At 50.8% G+C, this 10591-nt stretch overlaps 2 protein-coding genes across 2 annotated transcripts; both read right to left on the reverse strand.

The window, feature by feature from the left end:
- Nucleotides 1-680: 680 nt before the first annotated feature.
- Nucleotides 681-4358, reverse strand: LOC144144254 (WD repeat-containing protein 20-like). Its single transcript, XM_077675622.1, has 2 exons — nt 3798-4358; nt 681-1914 (listed from the first exon to the last, which is right to left on the reverse strand). The coding sequence occupies exons 1-2, from the start codon at nt 4044-4046 to the stop codon at nt 739-741; spliced, it is 1425 nt and encodes a 474-aa protein (XP_077531748.1). The 5' UTR covers nt 4047-4358; the 3' UTR covers nt 681-738.
- Nucleotides 4359-5705: 1347 nt separating this feature from the next.
- Nucleotides 5706-10507, reverse strand: LOC144144255 (neurochondrin-like). Its single transcript, XM_077675623.1, has 2 exons — nt 9494-10507; nt 5706-6390 (listed from the first exon to the last, which is right to left on the reverse strand). The coding sequence occupies exons 1-2, from the start codon at nt 10328-10330 to the stop codon at nt 5722-5724; spliced, it is 1506 nt and encodes a 501-aa protein (XP_077531749.1). The 5' UTR covers nt 10331-10507; the 3' UTR covers nt 5706-5721.
- Between the last annotated feature and the right edge of the window lie 84 nt (nt 10508-10591).

Below are 10591 nucleotides of genomic sequence, written 5' to 3' on the forward strand. Positions count from 1 at the left end.
AAGGGGACGACAGACACCCGCAATCGCTATTTATTATAACTTCAGCAAACATGCAGTGGTTCAGTCAGCTATGAAACGATGACAAGAGGCCCTGCCAATGAAAATGCAACGTACAGGAGTGGATAAAGCTTACCACAATGCGTAACCGCATGGCCAAGCATTCGGGCGTCTGCGCCAGCCAAGAATACCAAGAGTGCGCAGTGGGCTTTCCAAATAGCATAGCTTCCACTATAAGAAGCATCACAGATGTTGAGTCCTGCAAGCCTGATAAATAGACAGACCACACAGCTGAAGAAGCTGTGCACATCAGGCTTGCGACTCGACATCTACTATTCTTCATGTTCCCCAGACAGTGAAAGAAGAGAAAGCTTGTAGGAGCTTTGTAAAAAACAGTGTGAATGCAGTCATGAAGCGAGCAAACATTCAGAACTACTTCATAAATTCTGGGGGCCAAACAAATTAGAATAAACGTTTTGCAATGTGGTGAAGTGTTCTTTTGAGCTTATTTCAGTCATATGGTGTGCACATTTAACTAGGGGTTGACCAGTAAGTGAAAACATGGTTCCCTGCTTATAACAGACCTCTCAAATAAGAGACAGAAACTGCTCCCCGGTACATCTCTCTTATAAAGGGGTTCAACTGAAGTGGCAACTAGGCAGTCGAAAGAAGGGTTGCCTCAATCCACAAGCCAAGCCAAGTAATTTTTATTGGACGCGCACCACCAAGCAGCACCGAGAGTCATACGACGGTGGACGCCCTCCCGGGCCTCGCCCAGGTGCAGACATAACCTTCCTGACAGGCCGTCACGAGACAGTCCTCGCGAAAGACCAGCGCCGTCAACCGCTCAGGCGCCACTTTCTTGCAGATATGCGGCTCCAACATGGGCACTTCATCAAGCCGCGGACAAGCCGGACTCCCCACCAGCTTCTGGTGCGCCGAGCCGACTGTAGCCGCGTTGGCGCTGCGCGTCGTCTGCGTCGCCTGCTGTTTCGTCTGCTGCGTCGTCTGCTGCTGAGGCGCCTGCGGTTGCTGAGCCCCCGCCGCGTTCGGGCTATTGCCGCCGGCCAGCAGCAAAGACGCGCGCGGCGCGCGCGGCTGTTTCAGCACGTCCTCCGTCAGGTCCCAGAGGCACAGCTGGGTGTCCTGACCGACAGACCCGAACCGGTACGACGTGTCCACCGGCGGGCAGTCTCCCGACGCGTGTCCGCTGCCCTCGAGGCAGGCGTCGAAGGCCACGCCCTGCACCCACGACCGGTGTCCCTGACCGCGCGCGACCACCCGCTTGTCGTGGAAGCTCCACACCGTCACCAAGTCGTCCTCGCCTCCGGCGACGACGTACTTGCCGTCGGGGCTCCAGCAAACGCAGAGTAGTCCGCCGAAGTAGCTCCGTACGAGTCCGACGAGGTCCATGGTGTCGTAGCAGAAGACGCGCAGGAAGCCGTCTTGGCTCACGGTGGCCAGGTAGCGGGCGCAGGGGGAGAAGGCGAACTCGTGGAGCACGCCGTCGCCGATGACCCAGCGGTAGAGCGGGTTGCGGGTGCTCTTGGTTTTGCAGGTGAAGACGCTGAAGCCGTCGCCCTGCTTGAAGAGCTGGTAGTGGGGCGGCGTCGAGCCACAGGGCAGGTCCTCCTTGTAGACGTAGAGCTGGCCGCTGGCGTGCGAGACCAGGAACAGACTGCTCGAGTTGGGCAGCCACTTGAGGCAGGTGACACGCGTCTTGTCGATGAAGCGCTCGTCGTTGTACAGACGGCTGAGCTCCTTCTTGACGGGGTCGATGAGTTGGACTTGCCCCGCAGAGAAGCCCACCAACAAGAGGAGCCCACCCTCAGCCGTGGTGGCCGGGTGGAAGTCGTGGCAGGTCGGGTAGGTGCCCTTGTAGACGCGCTTGTCCACTGGCTTGCTCAAGTCGGCCGCCTGAACAGGGGAGAAGAGAGAGTTAGTTGTGCTGACGCAAATTCAAGTTGTGGTTTTCACTCAACAAACCTACACATGCGCTATGAGGTGTGCCATTTTTACTGGCTTCGGATTAATTTAACCCGCCTGGGGATCTTTAACGTGCGCACAGTTGTCGTGAAGAACAGACGAGCGTTCTTGTGTCTTACTCCATTAACAAACAACAGGTTCAGTAATACCCCTGTCATATGGGCACTTTCGACCGCGATCGAGTCACTCCGCATTGAGCTCAACCCGGATCGCGCGCTGCTACACGGCAGTTTCAATCGCGATCGAGTCCGATCGTGCTCGAACTCAATCCTTGTTAACGAAGCGCGATTGAGGTTTCCAAGCGTGATCGGACGAAAGCGGTGATACTCTCGTCCCCACTGACTAATGGCACAGAAGTTGACAACTTCAACTAACGCTAGAAATTGTGTCAAATAACTTGACCCAAATAAGCGCACAGTAACATTTATATAGTTATGTACACCTACGACTGCGCGAAGTTACCAGACGCCGGCCGTGAAGTCCATTCTTGGTGCCATCTGGCATACGTGAGCGCAACCGGTGCAACTTCTCAATCGGGATCGAAATGTGTTGTGCAGCAGCGGCAGTGCGTTGCGCGCTTCACTTCAATCTGGATTGAAAGTGCCCGTGTGAAAGGGGTATAGACAACCTCACAACGAGTCAACTGCCTCAGACACGAGTTCTCGATTCGAATGGAAGCACACCAAAATTCATGGATTAGGGGACATTACCAAGGAGCAAGGGCCCTTCAGCTCTATGCATACAGTGCAAGCAAGGGATTAATCATAAACAGTGCCTGAAAATATGACGAGAGAAGGGGTGAACTACAGCATACCTGCGGTTTGATAACTGAAGAAAAAAGCTCTGTGCACGATACAAACCTGCAATGATTGATGTTAATTTTACGATGAATCGGTGTTGAACCACAGAGCAGGTTAGAGGTTAGTGGTTATACACTCCACGCCTGGCGCCCGTGGCAGCGATACGAAAACTAGAATTTCTATCTTACAGTGATGCTAAAAAAGCTGTGCACCTTTCTTTGTCATTTAATTCACTACAGTACGCCCAAAATGTGGGCGATTGGTCAATTCGGTAAGTACAGCATGGTCACCTGCTGCGGTTGTCCGTTTTTTCTTGCTGAATTTCGCAGTTAATCCCTAACCCGTCAATTCAGTCATCAAGCACACATGCGTGGTATGGACGTAATTAACAGAGTTAAAGCGGAGAGTACTTGAATGATGATGAACCGATGGTAGCACATGTTTAGTGATGTAGACAGACTTGTTCCCCAAAAATCATTGCGCGACATTTAATGTGCAGTGCAAATCTACTTTAACCTCATCATACACTTAGTCAAATGCATTTTAACCTCAAGTGGGCCGTCTATGTGTTTTCTTTCCTTGTTGATTTTACCTGTTCTTCAATGCATGAATTGCTCGAAGGCAGTCGCAATAAAAATTTGACGGAGAACTTGCAATTTCTAGCTAAAAACTTCTGCCACAAAGCTAAAATAATAGTTTATGCAATGCAGTGATTACATCATGAAACGAAACGGATATAGACAGCGACACAACTGACTTCTGGCCAAGTAAAAGCAGGCGAAAGAGATTCAGGTTACACTCTGGACTTGTAAAACTTAAAGGCGTTTAACGAGACGAAAAAAAAAGAAAGGAGGAGACAAGTCCCTCCCTCAGTCCCGTAGTTTAGTTTAGTTACGTTCTTGTGTTTTGTACCAAGTACCCCCTCAGTCCCGTAGTTTAGTTTAGTTACGTTCTTGTGTTTTGTACCAAGTACCGACTACCCCGCCCCGGTCCCTTACAAGTTCCCTCCGTTACCTTCTTGATGCCGCGGTACATGTAGACGTACAGCTCCCGGCCAACATTGAAGCAGATGCGATCCTCGGTGCCGGCAGCGTCGGCCAGCGACACGAAGGACACCTTGACAGGGCTGTTGGACTGAGTACTGGTGTAGCCGACGCGGTTGGGACGCGAGTACTCGGACAGGCTGAGAACCTTGTATGTGCCTTCCCGGGTCGTAAACTGCGTCTTCAGCTCGTCTTTACCGCCGACCTCGCACGCAGCCATCTCGCCGGCACACACGCACACCGCCGGTAGCTGCAGGACGCTTAGAGACGCCACGCGTTCGACGCACGGGCCCGGCTGACTCACATCTTCATCCGTGACCGATTCATCTTCGGGAAGCGGGGCGCGGAGTTTACCCAGCCTGGCGCTCGCTGGGCGTTCGGATTACCACGGCATCATCTCCGATGTCAATTCCGAACGGAGCGGACGCATGAACAGATTAGCGTTGGGTGGGGACGCAGGGTGACGGTAGCAGCGGCAGTGGGTTGTTTGCACCGTGGTTGGACGGTTGGACACTTTTGGCGAAAAACAAGGTGGTAAAAAAAAATTAGAGCATAGTTTTTTTACGGTCAGCGGTTGCGAAACTGCTGCCGGACACCGAAGACGCGGACGCGACGCCGCCACGCACTTTCGGTTAATGCGATCGCAGCGCTACGCGACGCGAGCGGCCGGAGCACGCAAGACATCCGTCGCATGTCGCTCCTCATGCGGAAAGTTTAGTCAAAACGCAAATGCGTGGAGAAATGCGCACGTCGGCCCCAGATCATAACTCGTTCGTTGACAACGACCGAGAAACCTCATGAACTTATGTTAATCCCACACTGTCTAGGCTGGTGTAGTCCTCCAACCCTTCCAGTACACTCCAGCACTTCTGTGCTGAAATAAAGTATTTTAGATATTGTTCTTCTGCCCGACCACCTACGACGTGTATTATGTATCTACGACATGTATTATTATGGCAGCACCACTGCAGAAAATTGCTGCAAAAATTCGGTTGATCACAGCCGAACCAAGTGTACTTATGGGGAGTAAATATTAGTGCGGTGGATATGGAGCATAGCAAGTGGAGATCTGCCAAGCGTTGTTGGCTAGTGGTAGCGCCAAATTGGGAATCAATTGTGGGCAGGCAAGGAGGATTCGGACCCGCCATTGCCTTTGATTGAATTACCACTCATACGTTTGTCGAGAGTAGGTAGAGCCACGCTCCACATTGTAGCCTTCAAATAAATGATGCCGTAGCTGCGACTCAAGCGAGTAAGTCCAGAATCAAGATAAAAAAAAAGGGAACTTTTTTTTTTTTTTTTCTGGGACTCCGCATGCAGTCTCTACTGAGCTCCTGTCAAGAAGGTACATCACCTTGAAATGATGAGCAGGTGAGTAGGCAACGCGAAGCGTTGACATCAACTGGCAGGCATCACATAACTTTAGACTGATGTGATAACGGTGAGGCTGGAAAATAATGAGACCACTTTAAACTTTGGGATTAAATATTGACTATGTGAGAATGTCAAGGCAGGTATCATTTAGAGCATGCGCTTTCGGAACACAGGGTTTGTCCCTCATAGTTTGATGTGAATGTGCCAATGACACATGAGCAATTTGTACTCTATCAGTAACATTTCTGAGCTTTAACGATGTGAATGTGCCAATGACACATGAGCAATTTGTACTCTATCAGTAACATTTCTGAGCTTTAACGATGGAACTGATCGCGGAGAGCAAACCAGGAGCTCACCAGGAATGCAACTGGTAGCAGCACTTGTGACCGCAAGCCCATCACAATAACTCAGTTCACGAACAAATCGAATCCTCTTAAAAAGGAAAGAATGTGGCCAGGGAGGATTCACTCCTCACTTCGTAAAGCTGTAGTTTACGAAGCAAACGCACAAAACCTTTATTAGAAGTTAACAACGGCATCCGGGGCAGTCCTCTGAACAACAGGCTCCAGATCCGCAATCACCTGCTTCCCCAAAGAACTCAACTCTTCCCACTCTGCGGCATCATCCACAGAAGGAGGTAAATACGCAAACAGCGACGCACAACGTCCAACGAACTCCCGCAGGTCAATCGCGTCGGGAACAGGTTTCAAGCTCCGCAACCTGTTCCGCAGCAGAAACAGTCCCAAGAGCGCCAGATTCGCTCTCAACAGCGCCGGGCACTCCCTCTCATTCGCCGCCACTTTCCCGACGCACAAGTCCAACAACTCCGGAAACGGGTGCAACGCTTCCGCGTCCAAAACAGCCAGGTTGAGAAAGATGCCAGCGCAGGTTTCCAGCTGCTGTGCGGACGAGTCACTCCATCGAGTCAGATACTGGCAAAGTTGTGGTAGGATCGGCGACTGGAGCACGATTGGCCGTAGTGTGTCGTCGGCTGTCAGGTGGCACAGTGCTGGCACGACCAGAGGCAGCATGGCTTCTTCGGAAGAGGCAAGGTCGAGGAGCGGGGCTAAGACTTTGGCAACTTCAGGCCGCATGGACGTCGAGTCGTCGGCCAACCATCGAAACAGCAGGCGGGATACGGGCAGCACTGATTCATGGCCGGGGCCCCAGGACGGAGACTGAAACACCTGCAGGGCAAAAGAGGGAGGTTATACGAACTGCAGGATGAGTAGGATCTTGCCTGACTTTATCATCAGTCTATTAGTGTACCCTAAAGAAGAAAGTGCATGACAGCTGCATCTTACCGGTGTTCACCTACGGGGCAGAAACTTGGAGACTCACTAGAAGGGTTCAACTTAAATTGAGGACAACTCAGCGCGCAATGGAATGGAAGATGATAGGTGTTATAACATTAAGGGACAAGAAGAGAGTGGAGCGAGTCAGGGAACAAACGCGTGTTAAGGACATATTAGTAGAAATTAAGAAGAAGAGATGGACGTGGACAGGGCATGTACTACGCAGGCAAGATAACTGTTGGTCATTAAGGGTAATAGAGTGGATCCCCAGAGAAGGCAAGCATGACAGGGGGTGGCAGAAAGTTAGATGGGACGATGAGATCAACAAGTTTGCGGGGATAAATTGGTCGCAGTTAGCACAGGACCGGGGTAATTGGAGATTAATGGGACAGGCCTTTGCCCTGCAGTGGGCGTAGATAGGCTGCTGCTAATGATGATTAGCATACACCGCAGAATGAAGATTCTCCTAAATGGCCTCGACCTGGGCCATCCAGACCCACTATTTGGCACAGTGAACTTTTTCCAGCTTCCTCCTTTATGAGTTCTCTGACTGCCCTTGTTTCTCACCATGCCTATTGGTAGCCATAGCATAGTCAGTATACCGTTCCCACAGAACGGTATAATCCAAGGCTGTTGCTTCCTATACGAAAGCATTATACATAGCGTCCTTTTCGCAGATTTTCGGACTCTCTAAGTTTGCTTTCAAGGTGAAGTTTCTGCACTATAGCTTCAGCTGGTCCAGTATGACAATTTAAGGTTTTTGAGAATCAGAACAACAACGCACTCTAAGAGGGAATTGGGAAAAACAAGAACACATAAGGAACCCATTATGGTGAACCTAAACGAAATCTGCAACGTAACAATCTTTGTTCTCTTCAAATCTTAAATGCTACTGAAACAAAAAATAGACATGCTATTCACGGTACAAGCTTTTATCTGAAATAACGATTTTGTTGTACAGAGGTTCGACTGTATTTGAATGGTGTGGATGTCCGCTAATGACAGGAACTTTTTGTGTTCTGAGGCCATCAAGGTAAGAAAACCATGTCTGGGGCTTGGGCTTGTGGCATAGCGCTTAGGTGCATAATGTCTTCTACATCCTAATGCTATGTTCAGACTACCGACGTAACAGACATATCGTGCGCTATGGATGTAAAAAACGGCATTTCACACAGTTTGGTTAATTGTAACATGAAATGATGTCACTATTTGATGATACTAGGATAGTGGCGACAACAGTCTGAACCGGGCCTAAGGTTCGGACCTGAGCTTTTAGCCGAGACGGACAAAAGAGTTTCGCCGCTTGGCTTGGGGAGCATCCAATAAACTATCCAGAGCTTGAAATACTATTCCTATTTGTTGGACAGTACAGGCATCAGAGATAGTCTGTAGTGAGCCTAACCCCATAAAAAATAAAGCATCCATGATGCTTTCAAACACTTTCTGGACTCTGCCTCACGTGGCAAATCCATAAACATTATGCGGCACTTTTGCTGTGCGCACGTTAATCTACATATAAGCAGGGACTCCTTCATAATGCTACCAGCCCTCCATGTAGGGTGCCCGTACTCCATAAAATATGTGACACGCTGCACTTGTACAGCTGGTTATGAAAAAATATTGAGAGCCCTGACTACTGACCCCCCAAGTACCAAGCACATGATTCCCGGAATAAAGGAATTTAGGTGAGCAAAGGCTTTTGATGGCAATGAAAAGTAAAAATAGCCAGGTATCCAAACTCTGGCACCTAATAAAGATCCTCCAGAGAGTCTGAATTAACTTCCAATGCGCCACTATGTCACGCATCATAGTACACGTGTAGGTTCAAAGCACGACACCCCCACCTGAACCTTTGTGAGCAAAAATGTCCGTACAAAAGAACCTGTTTGCTAGCCTGCCTAAATGGGCCTAGTTTCATTTGGTTAGGGCATGACAGTCGGAGTGATCGCGCACTCTTGGGCAGTGAGTGCAACGATGGTGAGGATCTCAAGCAGATGATGCAGCATGAACTCCACCTCCAATGCTCCCAGGAGCAGTGCTACATGTTCCGGTGTTCACCCTGTAACGATTCAGCACAAACTGCCTCACTGCTACTCTGCGCGTGCGCGGTACGCCAGTGTGTAGTGTGGAGAAGCCAGCGCATCAGACAGGTGCCGACACAATGATGATTCATCCCGCAGCAGTTGTGAGAACTAACTGTATCTGGATGTACCATGGTTGCAGTCTTTCTTTCCTGCCCTCTCTTCAGCGTGGAGAGGATGTTTTGTGTTTGTCCCAAGTATTCCTTTGTTCTGGTAAGCTGTACCCTGGGAAGGACAACCCATATTCCGTATCTTCGTCAAAGCTCTGGGATTTACTGAGTTTTTGACTGCCTGTTTTGTTGAACCAATACGTGGCAACCCCGTAAGTTCTTGCCAGAATTTGTTTGAGGATGTCGTTCGGGTAATGGATAGGCCTCGTCTCCGAGTTAGCATACATGGGGTCCACCAGCATTCCTTTGTTTTATGCAAGCCATCACCAAGGGGTGGGGGGACTCCATTCTTGTGATGTACTAAAAGCTCCGATTTAGCCTTTGATAGTTCATTTGTGTGTTGTCAGTTGTGTGCGTGTGTTGGTATTGCTGTTTTTGTTTTATGCCTGGCCAGGAGACGAGCAGTAAATGTCCGTTTGTTCAACCTATCCTTACCACAACCTTGATGCATGCGCAAACCAAATGGGCCGACTGACCTAGCAAACAACAGTTACCATGCTCTAGGCTGTGCAAGCCCGCAAGGGGTGTGACACACTGTCTTGACATGTTGCTGAGCTTCGGGTAGCGCACGCTACAAAAGACGACTGAACGAGCACAACACTAGGCTGTGCACATAGCCACCAGCCCACGACACCAGCAGCTTTCATGACCCACCACTTTACATCACCTTCCCGCATGCATGTTCTTTGCTTCCTCGTTCTGCACACAACCACAGGTTGGAAATAAACAAAAAAAGGCTCCTACCTGCTCCAGAAAGGCCAGAAGCACGGCCGGAACACGAATAGCAGCGGTAGGCATATCTCCCCCGGTAACGGCACCATCCACAGCTGCCTCAAGCAGCAGGCAGCAGTTGGCCACCAGTCCGGCGTCTGGTACTTCGCCTTCTTCCCCACAGAGCTGCATCTCCAGTTCGACCGCGGCCAGAGCGACGGCCGGTTCGTCGAGCGCGTGCGGCCCGCGGTGTTCTGTCAGCGCGGCGAGCAGGGCGAACAACCCGCGACGCGCATCCGTTTTCAAGCGCCCCGCCCGTGCCTGGCCCAAGCCGTGGCGAACGACCACCAGTAGAGCATCTCCGTCGCCCAAGTCTGAGTCGGGTAGGTCAGCCGCTACTACGGCTAAAAGGGCACCCAACTCGGGCGGAGAAGACTCGAACAGCGCGGATAGCACGCCGCTCTGAACAAGCGCTCGACGTCCTGGGGAGTGACAGACCAGCCGGGAGGCGCACTCGACGCCGCTGGATGGGTCCAGGTCTCGCAACGCTTCCACGAACGCCTTCAAGGCTGGTAGAAGGGAATCGCAGAGGGTGGCTTCGCCGACGAAAGCGCAAACAATGTCTGCGCCCAAGACGCGGAATGAATCTTCTTTTTCCTGCAGCAACCTCACGACGAACGGTACACCGATGGCATCTAGCAGTTTTCGCTTGTCTTTGGGCTTTAACGATGAGGCGTCGACGGCTTTCGTTAGGACGAGAAGCGCCGCCAGCTTTTCAACGTCCGAGCTCGATGAGTGCAGGGCTTTTAAGGCGCTCTTCAGGACGCGCGAGGGTTTCGGTTGCGACGAGCTGGCCTCTTGTGAGCTCATGACGCTCTGATTTACCGGTAGGCAGTTAGCGACGAATACACGCAACCCTTACGCGATCACCCCGGTCATTTCAGGCAAAAATAAACTTATCTTTAACAAAATAACAGCTTTGTAACTGCGTCGTTGTATCAACGTCGAACGAACGCTCGCAACTCCATGGCTCGCAACGTGCTGGACGCCGCCATCTTGCTTACTTGCGCTGTAGCTGTCCTAGCGCTCATAAAAAGCATTAAGAAGATGTGTAATACTTGTGAAAAAATA

Source organism: Haemaphysalis longicornis, unplaced genomic scaffold (genome assembly GCF_048455015.1).
Source record: "Haemaphysalis longicornis isolate Haplotype H1 unplaced genomic scaffold, Haemaphysalis longicornis Haplotype H1 scaffold_67, whole genome shotgun sequence".
In the NCBI taxonomy this organism is placed as follows: Eukaryota; Metazoa; Arthropoda; class Arachnida; order Ixodida; family Ixodidae; genus Haemaphysalis; species Haemaphysalis longicornis.

Excerpts from the sequence above, each read along its gene's own strand:
- LOC144144255 (XM_077675623.1), bottom strand. The coding sequence starts at position 10,330 with ATGAGCTCACAAGAGGCCAGCTCGTCGCAACCGAAACCCTCGCGCGTC. Across the intron at positions 6,391-9,493 it reads TTCTGGCCTTTCTGGAGCAG|GTGTTTCAGTCTCCGTCCTG; the intron begins GTAGGAGCCTTT and ends TTTGCCCTGCAG.
- LOC144144254 (XM_077675622.1), bottom strand. The coding sequence starts at position 4,046 with ATGGCTGCGTGCGAGGTCGGCGGTAAAGACGAGCTGAAGACGCAGTTT. Across the intron at positions 1,915-3,797 it reads TGTACCGCGGCATCAAGAAG|GCGGCCGACTTGAGCAAGCC; the intron begins GTAACGGAGGGA and ends TCCCCTGTTCAG.